General features: G+C 40.7%; 1 protein-coding gene and 4 non-coding genes across 5 annotated transcripts in view; 1 reads left to right on the top strand and 4 right to left on the bottom strand.

Moving 5' to 3' along the window:
- LOC124620008 (neural-cadherin-like) overlaps positions 1-19592 on the top strand; it is a 306270-nt gene that overhangs the window by 96893 nt on the left and 189785 nt on the right. The window contains exon 4 of the mRNA XM_047146673.1: positions 8339-8525. Coding sequence (XP_047002629.1) covers positions 8339-8525 — 187 coding nt within the window. The remainder of the gene's footprint in view (positions 1-8338; positions 8526-19592) is intronic.
- On the bottom strand, positions 6416-6490 carry Trnat-cgu. The gene has a single exon. It is a non-coding gene; the product is annotated as a tRNA-Thr (tRNA).
- Trnat-cgu lies at positions 6717-6791 on the bottom strand. The gene has a single exon. It is a non-coding gene; the product is annotated as a tRNA-Thr (tRNA).
- Trnat-cgu lies at positions 7018-7092 on the bottom strand. The gene has a single exon. It is a non-coding gene; the product is annotated as a tRNA-Thr (tRNA).
- Trnat-cgu lies at positions 7319-7393 on the bottom strand. The gene has a single exon. It is a non-coding gene; the product is annotated as a tRNA-Thr (tRNA).

The following is a 19592-nucleotide window of genomic DNA, read 5'->3' as shown; positions in this document are numbered from 1 at the left end:
ACTGCAAAAATTTTATTTTCAGTAATTCATGATGTTATTGAAAGAGTTTAAGAATTTTTTTTAAAATAAGGTATAATTTTATGTTAAAGGTATAGCACAGTAAGACAAGTACTAAAGGTAGAAACAGTGTGCATGTTTTTGCGACAGTTTGGCGCGTGAATGCCCTAACTACATTCATCCAGTACTTGAGAATGAGGGCACTTAGCGACTTTCAGTAAACTTGACAAATAATTTCAAACCTCTACGAAACTTCTTCTCGCTAATAACCTCCCTCCCCCCTCCTTCCGCAAACACACACACTAAACGATGAAAGCCCATCTATTCTTTCGTTTCCACGATTCCACGACCCGTCCTCAGAGCTTTATGTCCGCCAGTACATCTCCTCCCCTGCGTTAACTTGTAGGACTAGCATTCCTGGAACAAAGGATGTTGTGGAGACGGCTTGGCAACAGCCTGGGGGATTGTTTCCACAATGAGTTTTCATTCCTCAGCTGACGCCCACTGTTACGAAAGGAAAAGGTCCCATGTTCGATTCTCGGACAGGCACACACATTTAATGTAACAGGACGTTTCATATCAGTGCACACTCCGGTACCGAGTGAAAATTCATCCTGGAATAGTCCCGCAGCCCGTCGCTAAGCCATCTCTCCGCAGTAGCTTTCTTCCATGAGTGCTAGTCCTGCACGTTACTCAAGAGAACTTCTATGTAGTTTGGAAGGCAGGAAATGAGGTACTGGTAGAGATGAAGCTGTGGAAGATGGGTCGTGAGTTGTGCTTGGGTAGCTCAGCTGGTATGGCCGGCACGGTAGCTCAGAGTGTTGGGTCAGGGGATTGGCCACTCCACTTAATAAAAACAGTGAATGAAGTTCTCATCGAGAGAATGTGAAAGATTTCATGTGACATCCTGAATGAACCACGGATGATAAAATGACAATGAAACAGATCGAAAATCAGAAAAACAGGAGGGAAAAAAAGGTTGGTTAAACATTTGTCTACGAAATTCACTGTTCCCGGGTTTGAGTCCCTGCGTGTCACACAGTTTTAATCTACCAGGAAGATTCACATCAACACACACTCCGCTAAGGAGTGAAAATTCATTCTGAATGCGTTTTCGCTGTTCACACAGTAAAACTTCATCAGGAATGATGTTTTTTAATTGATAACTTTTATACTACTAAAGCTATTCGCAACAAATTTTGCAGGCAGTATCCGCATACACCACTTGGTGTACTTCCAAAGTTATATCATTGCATGACACATAGTTCAGGAAATATGACTTCGTAGATATTGAGATCCATGAAAAACTAGCTTTTGGTCAAAACGGAGCCCTAATTACCGAGACTTACTCATCCAACGTTTGATAATTTAGCGGCTTAAAACAAAATTTAAACACAAATTCAAACATTTTCTAAGACTTTCTTAGTTACGTGCTTAACGTCAAGTATTTACTATGTTGAGTGATGCAAATAAAACATAAGAGTCTACTTAGCAGTCTGTAGGTCCTGGAGTTAGCGCCGACTATGTTGAAGTGAATAATTAGAAGCTACTACATCTAGGTAGATATATCGGCTCAGTCGAAAAATATAAGTTGATTCTACAAGGGAAGATACAAAGTTAAGATACATCTTATTTTTCACTATCAATCAGCGTTCACCTGCTTGCTGCAAATCACAGCTGCAACGGACTGTGGCTGTCAGGTACGAGCAGCCCTTAGAGACTCGCCTTCACACGTTCCTTTTAAATACTTTGTGACTAAAGCCCTTGTGGCCTGTTATTTATTTTATACATGACTTGTAAGTACTGTCTCTGTCTTGCATCGTTAGTCAATACTTACACTTTTTTATATTAAAAAAAATTGTTCCTCCCACAAATTTGTAATTATGTTGTAGACAACTTTAAATGTCTAACTGCTGATGAAGGCACTCTTAGAAGTGTTGAAACCTGGTTAATAAGACTAAAAAATTGTGACCGAGGGCTCATTTGTTTCAATTTTAATTTATAAACGGCCGCTGAACCAAGCAGCCACGTTCAATACCAAAAACTACTTTAGGCAACAACAAATTTTACCAATTTGTCCGTGGAGGACCCCAACTCTGCTTTCTCTACGTGATATTCCATTCCCCCAATCTCCCTCCCCCCGCCATTAGCCCTGCCCCCCCCCCCCTCCCCCTTGACCGACTTCTAGAATAGCCCCTGGATTTTATTCGTTTCTACCTAAGTATGCAGGATTGAGTGAAATATTCTAACATTCGGAGGAGACTGTTAGCGTTTGTAATTTCGTGAGGATATCTCACCGCAAAGAAAAACGCCTTTGTTTTAATGACTGGCATCCCAAGTCGCTCTCCCCTATTTTGTGATAATAAAAAACGATCTACCAGTGTTTGATCTTTTCCGATATCCTCCGTGAATAGTATCTGTTATGGATCTCATACCGTGTAGCAATACTCGAGGACGGACAAGCATATTGTAAGCAGTCTTTTTAGTTCATTTGTTACACCTTACAAGCATTCCACCAATAAAAAGCAGACGTTTGTTCGCCTTCCGCACATTTTCATAGATGGTTTTCATCCCTATGTACTTAGTTGAATTCCTTTTGGTATGTTTGAGCGGAGCGAGAACAAGACTCCCTAAAATAACGCAGTGGATTTTTGTTCGAATTTTCATAGACAAACGAAGAGTGGGAAATGGACAAATGGGGTATCACATTGGCCAGAGTGATGCCCAGTTTTGCAATGAAAATCTGAATGCTTGAAATTAATCAGTTAATTAAGAAAAACTGAATTAGTTATTCGACAGCAAAATTTTTATCCGAATTTTCATTGCCAAACGACGATTGGGAGATGTACAAATGATCATACTGAGCAGGATGACGTCCAGTGTGCAAAAAAAAAAAAAATAATAAGAGTAATTAAGAAAAATTTAGTGATTTAAGGGAATATTGAAATATTTCACAAAAACTTTCTGCTACCTATGTAAATGAAGTGTCAAAGAGTTCATCTCTTCGAGGCCTAACAATTTTGTGCATAAAAATTTACATTGCTATGGTATTAAACTGTCTAAAAACGTTGAATGAAAAATTTAGAAAAATCAGTCAAATGGTATTGTGAAATCATTTTCCTAAAATTAAGAAATAAAACAGATTATAGAAAGATTTTAGACAGCTCTGAATGATGCCACATAACAGCAGACTTCAGTCTTCATAATCCTCCCGTAATCCTACAGACAAATATCCTCTAGTAATCTGTAAAACTCTGTGTTAAACGCATAACTTTAAGTTATTGATTGACACCTCATTTGTTGTACATGATTTCGCATATCATTCAAGAGGTGTCAAATGTTTCTCTAATCTTTTTTTATTTCTTACTCTTAGATTAATCATTTCACAGAACATGTGACAGGCTCTTTTTTTTTCAAAAAACATTTTATGCCAATACTGTACACAAACGTATTGCACTGCATTAACTTGAAAATATTGAATTAAGTTTATAAAATTCTTAATATCAATAAAAATGTTCTGAAAAACGGTGAACTGTTTTAACTTTCCAGGAGGCTTCAACATTTAGCTCTTTCATAGTTTTAATACCCATGTACGAATAAAGATATTATTTTATGAATAAAACTCTCTAGATCGTTAAATAAAATTATTTGTTACAACGTTTCAATATCTGCCATCATCAGATACCTGCAGTTAAGATGAAAGGAACATAAAGAGTGACCGGCGTTTGTTATAGAACATCAAATTCCAAAAAATTAAAAAGCTACTTAAGAAATTCAGTCACCAAAAAATTCTTAGCCTCCAAACAAGGTTCAGTGGCAATATTATAATCTATATATAATCGTGGTATCAACTAATAATTCAAAAATTATTCAGAGATATAAGTTCATCTCATCTTAATTGCAGTTATCTGATGATGACACATGCTGAAACATCGTAATGAATAAAGACATTTTATTTAGCGGTCTAGGCGGTTCTGTTCATTAATTATTCATGAAGGTCGCAGTCTCATATCAGAAATTTATTTACTTTATTAAAAACTATAATTATTTATGTTTTTGTAGTGTTTCTCATGAAATAAACAACAGTAAGGCGCTAGTCTATGGCACTTTTTTTGTCATCTGTCTTCTGACTTGTTTCATGTGCCCTGCCACTAATTCCCCTCCTGTGACAACCTTTTAATTATTTGTTTGACGAATTCCAGTTGTATCTTCCTCAACACTTTTTATCCTCTACAGCTCCCTGTTCAAATGGTTCAGATGGCTCTGAGCACTATGGGACTTAACATCTGAGGTCATCAGTCCCCTAGAACTTAGAACTACTTAAACCTAACTAAACTAAGGACATCACACACATCCATGCCCGAGGCAGGATTCGAATCTGCGACCGTAGCGGTCGCGCGGTTCCAGACTGAAGCGCCTAGAACCGTGTGGCCACACAGGCCGGCCAGCTCCCTGTAGTACCACGGTAGTTATTCCCTGATGTCTTAACAAATCTCCTATCATCCTTTTCCTTCACCTTTTCAGTGTTTTCCATATATTCCTTATTCTCCGATTCTGTGCAGAACTTCCACATTCCTTACCTTATCAGTTCACCTAATGTTCAACATTCTTCTATAGCACCACATCTCAAAGACTTCCATTCTCTTCTTTTCCGGTTTCCCCACAGCCCGTGCCTCATTACTGTATGGTGCTATGCTCGAAATGTACATTCTCAGAAATTTATTTCTCAAATTGAGACCTATGTTTGATACTAGCAAACTTCTCTTAGCCATGAATTCCCTTTTTTGCCAGCGCCAGCCTGCTTTATGTCCTCCTTGCTCGGTCCATTATGGGTTATTTTGCTACCTAGGTAGCAGAATTCCTTAACTTCATCTACTTCGCGATCACCAATTCTAATGTCAAGTTTCTCGCTGTTTTCATTTCTACTACTTTTCATCACGTTCATGTTTCTTCGATTTACTCTCAACCCCGTATTTATGTTCATTAGACTGTTCATTCTGTTCAACACATCATGTAATTCTTCTTCACTTTCACTGAGTATAGCAATGTCATAGCGAATTTTATTAATGATATCCTTTGTTAGGTGGCAACGGTCTTGCACCTTACATGAGTCCATTTAACGTGACTGTAATCACTTTGCGAGCACTTTAGGTCAATAAAAACGACTGACAGCGGTGCAATCGCTTTGTAGATAAGTAGTTGTTGTTTGTTGGAGTAATGCTCTAAATTACGGTGTAGGAAATCTATGTGGCAATGCATCGGCTAGGTAATACAGCGAGAATTACGCGATTTCGTAATTATAAGATTTTGCGGAGATGCAGTATGCGAGACAGAGCTCGACTACCTCCCCGGCTAGCCGCCAAAGTCCACAGCCTGACGGCATGAATGGTGAACTGGGGAAAATTCTGTAACCCGTTTAGAGAGGCCACAGGTGTTCAAGTGTTTACCAAAACAGAGTAGTGGATAGCTGGACGGGCTTTCCGGTGCGTGCTCTAGCCTATGTCCCACTAATCTTACGCCTTCGAGTAACTCAAGTGGGGCAGACCAGGAGTTCCGAATAACAAAAACTTTCAATGCAGGTGTCTGTGTTTGCTACGACGGGGAATCTTACCTGGGAAATCTAGAGTGGTCTCTTAGGAGAAAAATTCCAGTAAACGTGCTATTGCCCACAGCTGTGGCTCTTCCCAGCCAGTGTGGGCGGAGTTTACTTGTGAAATTTTGTAGAAAGGGAAGAATTGAGGAAAAGAGTTCTATTCCCAGGCCGTACATTGGTCGACACTGGCAAACTGGGTATTTTGAGAGCTTCTTGTGATGTGATTCGCTCGCTAAAAGTTGAGGTGGGAAAACAAAGGTGAAGAGCGATGTTGCTCGACTCTCTGTAGAGGTCTTCCCTTCTGAGTTCTCGTACTGAGAGGACGTTAGCCAAGTCGTCTCCCGTCTTGGTCTTTCGCTCTGAGAGAACGTTAGCCGCGCCAGCTCTTTGCTGCCGGGAATATTGTTGCAAATAGAGAAGTTTACGAACAGCGGTCTGTTGTCCGAGTATTGTAGGCGTGTACTTTCCGAGACGACGCCAACCGCACAACCGCGCCGTCGCCGTCGGAGACCGCCGCTGCAACAGGAATATTACGGTGAGATCGCTCCCGCTTCGGTCTATGTTAGGAGTAACGTTAAATAGTTGGATCAAATGCAATTGCTGTTTCCAGAGACGTTTCACGATACTTTGGGATGTAGTGGTTCTTCGTATTTTACGTTTTGTGTCGATGTCAGTCGGTCAGCCAAAGAGATCGCGGTTTGGACCAATTTTAACACAGTTCACTGCCAATGCCGGTTCGGAGGAAAATTTGTAAATCCAGAATGAGATTTTCACTCTGCAGCGGAGTGTGCGCTGATATGAAACTTCCTGGCAGATTAAAACTGTGTGCCCGACCGAGACTCGAACTCGGGACCTTTGCCTTACGCGGGCAAGTGCTCTACCAACTGAGCTACCGAAGCACGACTCACGCCCAGTACTCACAGCTTTACTTCTGCCAGTACCTCGTCTCCTACCTTCCAAACTTTACAGAAGCTCTCCTGCGAACCTTGCAGAACTAGCACTCCTGAAAGAAAGGATATTGCGGAGACATGGCTTAGCCACAGCCTGGGGGATGTTTCCAGAATGAGATTTTCACTCTGCAGCGGAGTGTGCGCTGATATGAAACTTCCTGGCAGATTAAAACTGTGTGCCCGACCGAGACTCGAACTCGGGACCTTTGCCTTACGCGGGCAAGTGCTCTACCAACTGAGCTACCGAAGCACGACTCATGCCCGGTACCCACAGCTTTACTTCTGCCAGTACCTCGTCTCCTACCTTCCAAACCTTACAGAAGCTCTCCTGCGAACCTTGCAGAACTAGCACTCCTGAAAGAAAGGATATTGCGGAGACATGGCTTAGCCACAGCCTGGGGGATGTTTCCAGAATGAGATTTTCACTCTGCAGCGGAGTGTGCGCTGATATGAAACTTCCTGGCAGATTAAAACTGTGTGCCCGACCGAGACTCGAACTCGGGACCTTTGCCTTACGCGGGCAAGTGCTCTACCAACTGAGCTACCGAAGCACGACTCATGCCCGGTACCCACAGCTTTACTTCTGCCAGTACCTCGTCTCCTACCTTCCAAACCTTACAGAAGCTCTCCTGCGAACCTTGCAGAACTAGCACTCCTGAAAGAAAGGATATTGCGGAGACATGGCTTAGCCACAGCCTGGGGGATGTTTCCAGAATGAGATTTTCACTCTGCAGCGGAGTGTGCGCTGATATGAAACTTCCTGGCAGATTAAAACTGTGTGCCCGACCGAGACTCGAACTCGGGACCTTTGCCTTACGCGGGCAAGTGCTCTACCAACTGAGCTACCGAAGCACGACTCACGCCCGGTACCCACAGCTTTACTTCTGCCAGTACCTCGTCTCCTACCTTCCAAACTTTACAGAAGCTCTCCTGCGTAAGCACTTGCCCGCGTAAGGCAAAGGTCCCGAGTTCGAGTCTCGGTCGGACACACAGTTTTAATCTGCCAGGAAGTTTCAATTTGTAAATCGTTCATTGTGTTTTATTCAGCATTGATCTGAAGGTTACAATAAAATTATTGTGATTCAGTAGACCCTTTACTTTCAGTAGTTGATACTGAATCCACCCTTTTGCTTTATTTAATTTTTGTGTTTGTGGTCATTGAACACCCTAAGTGTTCGTGATCGTTCATGTTTGGAAGGAAAAATAGGTGTGATTTATCGTCGACACTACCACCACAGATTAATTAGGGGTGAGAGGGCCACATTTCAATCTAGCGTTATCCATTTTTGCATACAGTTCCCCTCCCAATTTCTCTGTAAGTTGTTTGTCAGGGGCGAACACACGCAAAAAGTCGGACAAGCAACCTTTCATCTTGACTTTTAATTCCACCATTGAACCTTTTTTTTATTTCCCTCATTGCTTCTTCGACACATAGATTGGACAGTAGAGGTCAAATAATACAAACCTGCCTTACACCCTTTTCAATCCGAACACTTCGTTTCTTCTACTCTTAATAGTCCCTCTCGGTTCTTGTACATTACCCGTCTTTCCCTATAGCTTACTGCTATTTTTCTTGCACCATTTTGCATTGTCGAACGCTTACGCCGGTCGACAAAACCGATGAGCGTGTGTTGATTTGCTTCAGTCTTGTTTCCATTATCAACCGCAACATCGGAACTGCCTCTCTGGTTGCTTAGCCTTTCCCGGAGGCAAACTGATCGCCATCTAACAGATTTTCTTTTCCATTCATAGCCCTAAAAAATTCCAGGAGAAACATTGTATGTTTTGTACCCTGCAGGCGTTGGACCGCGACCCGCCGGATGGACGTCCGCACTGGCGCTTCACGGCTTTCGCTCAGGACGAGGCTGGCCAAGGGCAGGTGGGCTACACCGACATCCACGTGGCCGTCTCAGATGTCAACGACAACGCGCCCGTCTTCCCGCAGCCCGTCTACTGGGGCTCCGTCGTCGAGAACAGCTCCGCCGGTGAGGCATCAAAAGCCAGCTAACAGAAAGTAACGCTTGAGAATAAATTACATTGGCCATGCAGGTAATGTTGTGGCTGACCAATTATCTTTTTATTTCCGTGCGACATCAGTATACAGTCGACTCCCGATAATTAAAAAATTCGAGGTATCTTCAAAAGCTTCGAATAACTGAGGACCATTTTAATGAAACTCAACAAACATCGTTTACAGAATTTTACAGGAGAGGTATTTTTTAGTTGTACACAATATCGTTCATTCAAAAAATTTCAAAAATTGACTACGGAATAAAAGAAGTTCATCTAATCTCCTTAACTGATAAAAATATTTAGAAATTATAAAATTTTAACAAAACTCAACACATCCACGTTTCCATGTGTTATACCAGAGCCAAGGTAGCCCCTGAGGGCCGGCAACCCATATTACACCACAGAGGACAAGATTGTCTATGCCCAGGGCGTACCAAAAGTATCATGGTAAACACCGGCTGTTTACATACAAGATAATCGAAACAGACATTCCGAGCACTACTTCCTGCAGCAGGAGCTCGAGCCACAACCTGCAGGAATTATCACTACGCCAAAACCTGATTGGCTGGAGACAGCTATTTAGGGGACAGAACCAGCCCCGAAGTACAGTTCATTCTGGATGCCGACCTCGTGTACTTCGACTGTTGAAGATTACGTCTTCGTCGTGGAATTGGACCGTTACTAGTCGGTGTGTGTGTTACCACGAACCTTTCTGGAAAATTAGAAAACTTTTGTTGGCCTCAATTAGGAGACTTTTACTGTCATCGTTATTGTTACCTTTCGTTTGTTGTTCAGTCATCAACCTTGTGACCTTACATCAATAAAAGTTGTGTTTGTGAAAAATTGCGAATTGTCAGTCACAACATCATGCGTGTTTCTTTTTTAGCACTAGAGTACTTTCACATTTTTAATTGTATCTTTGCAAAGGGGCGAGGGAGTTTTAAAATTCAGATCTTTTTACGCAGAAATTGATGCTCTGTAACTTTCATGCATGACACTTCTCACTTGGAGTAGCCACTTTTGAGTCACAGGCGTTGGAAACTGAGCAAAAATAACTTTTCCGCTGAACTGGCAAAATAATAATCTTGAAGCAACAGTCTACAGCTGTCAAGTGCTTGAAATAATGCACTTCAAACCACCAGCTGCACCAACACAACCTTATTCATCTACCAGCTTTGGTTCATAAAACCACAATCACTGGAGGAAAAGCTGGACATTGGTGATTTACACATACTTATCGCACTTCATATAAACTTGTCTGTCTTGATTCACACAATATCAGCTAGTGTTGCAAAGATTTACGTCAGAAGCTCACAGTCAAAAACTTGAAATATTTCAAATTAGTAAAAAGTGTCGATTATGGCTTGACGGTTGAACAGATTTTAACACATAACTAGGTCATTCTACGCGAAATTGTATGCTCTTTCATTCTGGTGTTATGGACATTTTTTTGTAGAATATATTGGTTTGGAGCTATAAGCGAGAAAATGAAAAGGTTCATAAGGTTCATAAATTTCGTGCTTTTTCGGCCCTCAGGAATTTAGCACAAGCCAAAAATACCCCCACTCATTTAACTCTTACTTAGATTAAGGGTCGACCTGCGACCTTAATCGCACAACTTGCGTACGGGCGCTAGACGCCGCCGCGAGCTCTAAGAGTGCATTGCGATCGCAGGCGCGCGTATTGCGTACGGGCCGCGAGGTGCCGCCATGAGCGCAACCGTATGTAAGTGCCGACGGAGTTCGTCCAGCTCTCATTTTGTTGGCATTTCATTTTTACCTATTCTCTTATTTGCTTAGCTGCTTAGCTCTTATTCGTTTATGGCTCATGTTATTGTGCTCTCTTTCAGCCATTCTGATTGTTTTGATCTACGCCCAATTGAGAAGTGCTCATTTTGGCATTTCACTTTTGCATATTTCTCATTTTGCTAATAATATGCTCCTCAGCTTTTTACAGTTGATTGATTAACACAGTCTCATGTACTGTTTGTTCATTCCAGCCTGTTCATATTTTGATGTTCTTTAAATATTGTAATAATTATCACAAGCATTTCTTCCCTTAAACTTGTGTAAAGTATTCTCGATGTAGGATTTGTTCTGTGACACAGGTGTAAGGTTTTGAATATAAATTATATACGAAACTGTGCTTTAAAAGGAATTTATTTTTTCAGTTTGTACTACATCAGACGACAATTTTGTGATATGAGGGGGAAATTTGAGGGGCAACCCATGGAAATAGTCTTAAGTGATCCCCTTTAAAAATAAAAATTTCTGCGACACTGAAAGACGTGACACTGTAGGCACCGATATATATATCACACATGCCTAATGTAGATTAAAATTATTTGCAGCCTCTTCATATTAATTTGCCAGCAGAAGCCTAATGTGTCTACACTAATTATATTAAGAATGCATCATGTTCAGCTTTTTTTATTCACTTATGGGATATCTCTAAAACGAATAAGATCGTCGAAAACATCTTGCTTTGCTTGTTTTTCTTTTGTTGTTTCAGTATGGTTATAGTCTATATTCAGATCTTTTTTTTTATTTGAGGGTACAGTCAAGCACTTCACTCTTTTGACGTTGACGACTCCTGCTTTATGTTGCTCTTTTCACCTCCAGAGCTGTTTCAGAATTTAAAAATGATCTTCCAACAACAGCGTACTACAACAACTACTAATAATGTAGTAATGTAGTGGCTGAACATCAAAGAGAATTAAGCATTGCTGTTCAACAAATTATTAGTAAACAGTTCGTTTATCTTGTAGAAAGTTGTTCAACTGCCTGGCAATAAACACATGTGAGTGTAAGGCTATTAAATTTAACTTTTAAATTTTATGTTCTAAGGTTATGTAAAAGAAGGATTAGTTGAGTTTAAAGGAATCTTGAAAATTCAGATGTCGAGTTTTGTGGAAATTGACTACATTAATGTGCATATTACAACTGCAAATATTCAGTTATGTCGTATTTTCTTTTAGCAGTTGTGCGAGGTTCGTATTAAAGTACCAGAAACCGTTAAAAACGCATTTTGAATAAAATGGTATTTGTTGAGTTTTGTTAAAATGGCTGTCAATTAAGACTTCGATTTGACGAAAGTGCGATTGGTCAAAGAAGAATAAAGAAAAGGTCTAAGTCCAAGCTAAAAGTTAAAAATCTTACTTCTGTTTCAGGAACATTCACATTTTCTTACCAATAAACAAACAGAACACAAAAGAAAGTTTATTTTTTATGTTTAGTAACTTTCGTTTACTTTAACACCTAAAGCAAAAGGCAGATACAAATTTCAAAAAAATCATTAAAAAGTTTCAATTTTATTTGGCAAATAGATAATCTAACATTTTCTGCTTCAGTGACTGACCTCCACTGTGCCCACGAGCGTTTACAGAAATTTTTCCACGTGGAAGAAGGAGGGGGGAGGGGGAGATAGTAAATTTCGAGATATATCGTTCCATAAGAACGCTATTTTATAGGTGATACGAAAAACTTGTTATGTCCCAGAGAATTTATTGCTATTCACTAAATATACGAGTAAAAACTCTATACTCCAATTTCCTGGTGGGCAGGAAGGAGGGGGATTGAGTACAAATGCTCCTCCATGCGGACGCCTAGTAGCTTGTCTGGTCAATCGCATTTCTGTTCTGCCTAAAGCATGGAACAGATCACCGTCTACTTCTGTTCTAAGGATGTATATGCGCAATGTTTCTAATGACGAAACTGCCGCGTTTTGAGCCGCAAATGGAACAAGCTCTGCTTGTTCTTCATTAAAACGATGTTGTCGGGTTCGGTTCCTTCCTCTGTTTGATTGGTTTTCAGCACTCTAATCTTTCTGGTTCAGAACTGTTGACAATGTGGATGGCGAATTTCCGAAAGTTTTTGCTACATCCTTACTTTTTCACTTCACATTTCACAGCTCCAGCAATACATGTTCTTCATTGATGTTATTTTTACAACTAATTTATGTAATGTAACCCTTGATTCACTGTTGAGTAAACAAATACAAAAACAGTTGACGAAACAATTCGAATTACAGAATGATAGCCGCTATCTTAGTATTATAGTAAGTTTGGAATTATCGAGGTTTCGATTTATCGAAATATCGTTTATCGAGGCTCGAATTAGCAAGAGTTGACTGTATACACCGTCTGACCATATCATCAAATCTCAAAGTCAAAAGCATGCGGGATTGAGCACTGAATGTTACGAGAGGCTGAACCACCAGTATACAAGGTGGTGGGAAATACTATGTTGCCTGCTAAAAAGTTAAGACCGTATTCAAAGTTAGTGAAAAGGTACTTCATTGGACCAAATGTCAGCAAGACAAACAAACACCCCTCTTCATACTCAGTCTATGGAGGGGTTCAGTCAACTATTTAGCCCCAGCCAGCCTGTGTTGTCAATAGAGAACATAGAACCTAGAGAAGAAATATCGGCAGACTGGGTCGGTCAGGGGAGGTCAGTAATTCGAACGTGAACTGGCCATTGGCTGTCACCTGAATAACAAATCCACCCGGAGCTTTTTAACCGCGCTAAAGCTGCCCAATTCGACTATTGGTGAAGTGATTGTGGCATGGAAGCGCGAAGGAACAACCACAGTTAAAGCAAGGTCAGGCAGACTTCGTCAACAGACGTCGTTGGACAGTGGATTGATCTAAACGAGTAGTTGTGAGTGATTACTCTTGCTATACCTTGTATCATTCCGATGGAAGGCCTTGAGTTTGACGAATGCCTGAGGGGCGTTACCTGCTATCATGTGTACGCCAACAGTAAGCACAGAGGAGGAAATTTATGGTATGAGGATGTTTTTTGTGGTTAGGGTGTGGATGTCTTATTGCACTTAATAAAAGGCTGGGTGCGGAAGGATTTGAACACATATTACAATACTGTATAACATGTACAGTAAAAGAACTGCTTGGAGTCGATGGGTTTTTGTATCAACATGACAGTGCACCCAGTCATAAAGGAGCATTTGCGAGACATTGATTTGTGAATAATAACATTAATGAAATGGACTGCCCAACATAGACTCCCAAACATGAACTCAGTGGAACACATTTGGGATGAGTTAGAACATCGAAATCACTCCAGACTTCTCTGGTTTTGGCTCCTAAGGAAAAATGGGCTGCCATTCCTCAGCACATATTCAGACAATCTATTGAAAGTATCAGCAGCTGAGTTCAAGAATCGTAAAGACGATGGGTGGACATGCCCCATATTAATTTCCGCTAATGGGTGAGGGTTATAAACACAAAATCAAATAGGGGTAATGCAGGAGTAGGTTTAATAATGAATAGGAAAATAGGAATGCGGGTAAGCTACTACAAACAGCATAGTGAACGCATTATTGTGGCCAAGATAGATACGAAGCCCACGCCTACTACAGTAGTACAAGTTTATATGCCAACTAGCTCTGCAGATGACCAAGAAATTGAAGAAATGTATGATGAAATAAAAGAAATTATTCAGATTGTGAAGGGAGACGAAAATTTTATAGTCATGGGTGACTGGAATTCGAGTGTAGGAAAAGGGAGAGAAGGAAACATAGTAGGAGAATATGGATTGCGGGACAGAAATGAAAGAGGAAGCCACCTGGTCGAATTTTGCACAGAGCACAACATAATCATAACTAACACTTGGTTTAAGAATCATGAAAGAAGGTTGTATACATGGAAGAACCCTCGAGATACTAAAAGGTTTCAGATAGATTATATAATGGTAAGACAGAGATTTAGGAACCAGGTTTTAAATTGTAAGACATTTCCAGGGGCAGATGTGGACTCTGACCACAATCTATTGGTTATGACCTGTAGATTAAAACTGAAGAAACTGCAAAAAGGTGCGAATTTAAGGAGATGGGACCTGGATAAACTAAAAGAACCAGAGGTTGTACAGAGATTCAGGGAGAGCATAAGGGAGCAATTGACAGGAATGGGGGAAATAAATACAGTAGAAGAAGAATGGGTAGCTTTGAGGGATGAAGTAGTGAAGGCAGCAGAGGATCAAGTTGGTAAAAAGACGAGGGCTAGTAGAAATCCTTGGGTAACAGAAGAAATACTGAATTTAATTGATGAAAGGAGAAAATATAAAAATGCAGTAAGTGAAACAGGCAAAAAGAAATACAAACGTCTCAAAAATGAGAACGACAGGAAGTGCAAAATGGCTAAGCAGGGATGGCTAGAGGACAAATGTAAGGATGTAGAGGCCTATCTCACTAGGGGTAAGATAGATACTGCCTACAGGAAAATTAAAGAGACCTTTGGAGATAAGAGAACGACTTGTATGAATATCAAGAGCTCAGATGGAAACCCAGTTCTAAGCAAAGAAGGGAAAGCAGAAAGGTGGAAGGAGTATATAGAGGGTCTATACAAGGGCGATGTACTTGAGGACAATATTATGGAAATGGAAGAGGATGTAGATGAAGATGAAATGGGAGATATGATACTGCGTGAAGAGTTTGACAGAGCACTGAAAGACCTGAGTCGAAACAAGGCCCCCGGAGTAGACAATATTCCATTGGAACTACTGACGGCCGTGGGAGAGCCAGTCCTGACAAAACTCTACCATCTGGTGAGCAAGATGTATGAAACAGGCAAAATACCCTCAGACTTCAAGAAGAATATAATAATTCCAATCCCAAAGAAAGCAGGTGTTGACAGATGTGAAAATTACCGAACTATCAGTTTAATAAGTCACAGCTGCAAAATACTAACACGAATTCTTTACAGACGAATGGAAAAACTAATAGAAGCCAACCTCGGGGAAGATCAGTTTGGATTCCGTAGAAACACTGGAACACGTGAGGCAATACTGACCTTACGACTTATCTTAGAAAAAAGATTAAGGAAAGGCAAACCTACGTTTCTAGCATTTGTAGACTTAGAGAAAGCTTTTGACAATGTTGACTGGAATACTCTCTTTCAAATTCTAAAGGTGGCAGGGGCAAAATACAGGGAGCGAAAGGCTATTTACAATTTGTACAGAAACCAGATGGCAGTTATAAGAGTCGAGGGACATGAAAGGGAAGCAGTGGTTGGGAAGGGAGTAAGACAGGGTTGTAGCCTCTCCCCGATGTTGTTCAATCTGTATATTGAGCAAGCAGTAAAGGAAACAAAAGAAAAATTCGGAGTAGGTATTAAAATCCATGGAGAAGAAATAAAAACTTTGAGGTTCGCCGATGACATTGTAATTCTGTCAGAGACAGCAAAGGACTTGGAAGAGCAGTTGAATGGAATGGACAGTGTCTTGAAAGGAGGATATAAGATGAACATCAACAAAAGCAAAACAAGGATAATGGAATGTAGTCTAATTAAGTCGGGTGATGCTGAGGGAATTAGATTAGGAAATGAGGCACTTAAAGTAGTAAAGGAGTTTTGCTATTTGGGGAGCAAAATAATTGATGATGGTCGAAGTAGAGAGGATATAAAATGTAGGCTGGCAATGGCAAGGAAAGCGTTTCTGAAGAAGAGAAATTTGTTAACATCCAGTATTGATTTAAGTGTCAGGAAGTCCTTTCTGAAAGTATTCGTATGGAGTGTAGCCATGTATGGAAGTGAAACATGGACGATAAATAGTTTGGACAAGAAGAGAATAGAAGCTTTTGAAATGTGGTGCTACAGAAGAATGCTGAAGATTAGATGGGTAGATCACATAACTAATGAGGAAGTATTGAATAGGATTGGGGAGAAGAGAAGTTTGTGGCACAACTTGACCAGAAGAAGGGATCGGTTGGTAGGACATGTTCTGAGGCATCAAGGGATCACCAATTTAGTATTGGAGGGCAGCGTGGAGGGTAAAAATCGTAGAGGGAGACCAAGAGATGAATACACTAAGCAGATTCAGAAGGATGTAGGTTGCAGTAGGTACTGGGAGATGAAAAAGCTTGCACAGGATAGAGTAGCATGGAGAGCTGCATCAAACCAGTCTCAGGACTGAAGACCACATCAACAACAACAATGGGTGACCAGATACTTTTGATCAGATAATGTATACAGAGCGATTCAGCTAAGCTGTTCACCAGAAATATTTCCGGAACTGTATAAGATATCGTAATTTTGCTTGCACCTAGACAAATTGTAAGGAAGTCCTTACTAACCAACATACACCGGGGTGACAAAAAATCATGGAATAGCGATATGCACATATACAGATGGCAGTGATATCACATACACAAGGTATATTGGTAGAGCTGTCATTTGTACTCAAGTGATTCATGTAAAGAGGTTTTCAATGTCATGGAGCCAAAGTATACAATGTTCTCAAACTCATACTGTGCAGCTTGTAACTTATCACAAGGAAACTGTCGAGTTCTTGTGGCCACAGTTTGCCCTGGTGTTGTTTAGATATGGTGTTGAGTTGAAAGGCCTCTTTTGATCTTCACCAGCACTGGGTCCATTAGCACTGGGGATTCTCGCTACAGCTGTTGGCCCAGGTCATCACCTGTCCTTACCACAGCCTTGACAGCTGAAGTAGGGGTAGATGCCTGGTCCCAGTCTTGTGAGGTAGCAGTGCACCATAAGCGACGCACCAGTTCAAGTGTTTTGTTCAACTCGCATTGTGTAGCAAACACATCTCTTTAGTTCAGCATTGCTATCTTGTAACACTCATTGTATTATCTTTGCTTTACATCCTTTGCACATCTGTATCAACTCTGAGTCTCCCACTAATGCAGGTGATGTAGAATGAGAAGTCTTCTCTCATAATGCACGTGTGTGCATTATATATTTAGGCCGCTGTGACACTGAATACTTGACACCCAGTGTGGAAGGTGTGGATAGCCCGGAAATCTTAGCATGATGCAGATCAGCAGCATCGTACCACTTACAACCTGTCACAGTGAAAAGAGGGGAGAGAAAGGAACTCTAATTAAGCAACAGTTTAATAAACCCAACATCACAAAAAAAATGATGTAGAAAATTGGCCCCCAATATTGGACCACTCACATCCGCAATAATATATGTCAAAGTAGGGCAGAAGTCATCATCCAATTCTAAATTCAACTCCATCAGCCGGCCGGAGTGGCCGTGCAGTTCTAGGCACTACAGTCTGGAACCGAGCGACCGCTATGGTTGCAGGTTCGAATCCTGCCTCAGGCATGGATGTGCGTGATGTCCTTAGGTTAGTGAGGTTTAATTAGTTCTAAGTTCTAGGCGACTGATGACCTCAGAAGTTAAGTCGCATAGTGCTCAGAGCCATTTTTCAACTCTATTATCCTGAATGTCTCAATTATTATTGAATTGTTAGCAGTCAAGAGAAGTGGAATTGTTGTACATGAGCAGTGTTTATTCTGCCTCTTGGGATATACACTTATTTCGAATTCACTGTCAATCAAGAGCAGGTCACCCGATTTTTCTGTCCTTTTGCAAACAATCTAGTTGAGCCTGCAACAGCAGACTTTGTTGCTTTTGTGTTGCACTGGAATCACTTTTGAGTGTTCTGGAGGGGTTCACACCTACTGATATTCGTTGTTTGTGTTTGGATAGAGTCATGACTTTGAGCACTTTCTTGCTACCCGCCAAAGTGTCTGCAGTCTAACACCATTTAAAATTTTGTCATTTACTATTACGGCCTTGAAAACTGCTGTTATCACCCAGCCTCTGTATCCTGGAAATCTTCCTAGCTAAAACTCATGTACCAATTGGCTCATAGATGGCTCTGTCTGTGGCACTTGCATTTGTGGTGAAGTAATGTGTTGCTCCAGATTCCTTGTTGCTGCAAATGGTTGAATGCACAATTCAGGGCCTCTCGCCATAATGTCTTTAACTGCTGCACACGAATTATTGTCTGTACAGGCAATGGTAATAGTGTCTGCCTTCCATGCCAATTCATCAATAGGAAGCTCCGTGAAGGGGTATGAAATAGCTCTAATATTCTGCAGCAATCTTCGTAATCAAAAAATCTTCAGATATTGCTCAGACAGGGGTTCATTGCATGCCAATGCGTGGAGCAAATGAATAACTGTACTTGTAAAGAGGAACCACTGGAATATGTGTCACTTAATATAATTCTGTGTAGCTGTGACTCAGATGGTAACACAAAATGTCGAAGCAATTCATCTTTAAGAACTGCATATGATTGTTGATGGAGAGCATCATCCAATTCTTCTATAAGACTCAAGTCCAGCTGTGCTATAATCAATGTAAATGGTTCCATGTCTGACATCAGTCCATGTAAATGAAATATGGCTTCTACCCAGGTTAGCCATAACTGAGCCTCCATTGGCCAAAAAGGACGAAGTCTAATGTTATTGTTCCTATTGCTGTTGCCCGTGTTGTTGTTCTACGTAGGTTGTGAACACACATCGTTGATAGTTGACAGCAAGCTCTGGTGCTCCTCTTTCACTTAAATGTTATTGGTGGCATCCATTGTTCCATGTTCAAGCATAGAAGTAGCAATTTTAATCATTCAGTACTGAGCCATCATTGTGGGGCTGTTTGATTGCACTTCAGATACATAGATGGTTTACGAGTGATTAACACTTTATTTGTATTAAATACACTTTGAGCAAAGTAAAACATTTATACTATGCAAAAAGACATGGGTCATCATACATAAGTACCAAAGAAGCTTATACTGCAACAATATAAACAATTCTGCATAGCACAGATGAACTACTATTAATATGTTTGCATTCAACCACTGTAAACTCTGTTTATTGATGTTGCCACATAGTCATTTTGCATTCAGGAATGAAACAGCAATAAATGATTTGCAGTGAAACCAGGAGCTGATCCAGTGTGACGGACAATTATCCTGCTAACCTTTTCCATCAGTGTTTGTGTTATTCCTTTGGTTGTGTGGCTGTTCCAGCCTTTTGTCAGCATGTGATGGGCATAAATTCACGTTTTGTCATGCCACGTGATTTCAGATGTCTATAAATGCTGGCACCTCCAGTCCAGATGCCACTTCTCTCAATGATAAATGTCTAAGCTGTAAGCTTTTCAAGCCAAAAACCAAGCTCACGAAGACAGTTTTGATGAGGTGGCCAACTCTTATTAAATAACTCTGCTTTTTGTTCATTAGTTAGTTACATGTTCCATGGATCAT

Source organism: Schistocerca americana, chromosome 6, assembly GCF_021461395.2.
Source record: "Schistocerca americana isolate TAMUIC-IGC-003095 chromosome 6, iqSchAmer2.1, whole genome shotgun sequence".
Taxonomy (NCBI): Eukaryota; Metazoa; Arthropoda; class Insecta; order Orthoptera; family Acrididae; genus Schistocerca; species Schistocerca americana.
The sequence above is the reverse complement of the archived record's forward strand: the minus strand, read 5'-3'. Positions and strand labels throughout refer to the sequence as shown.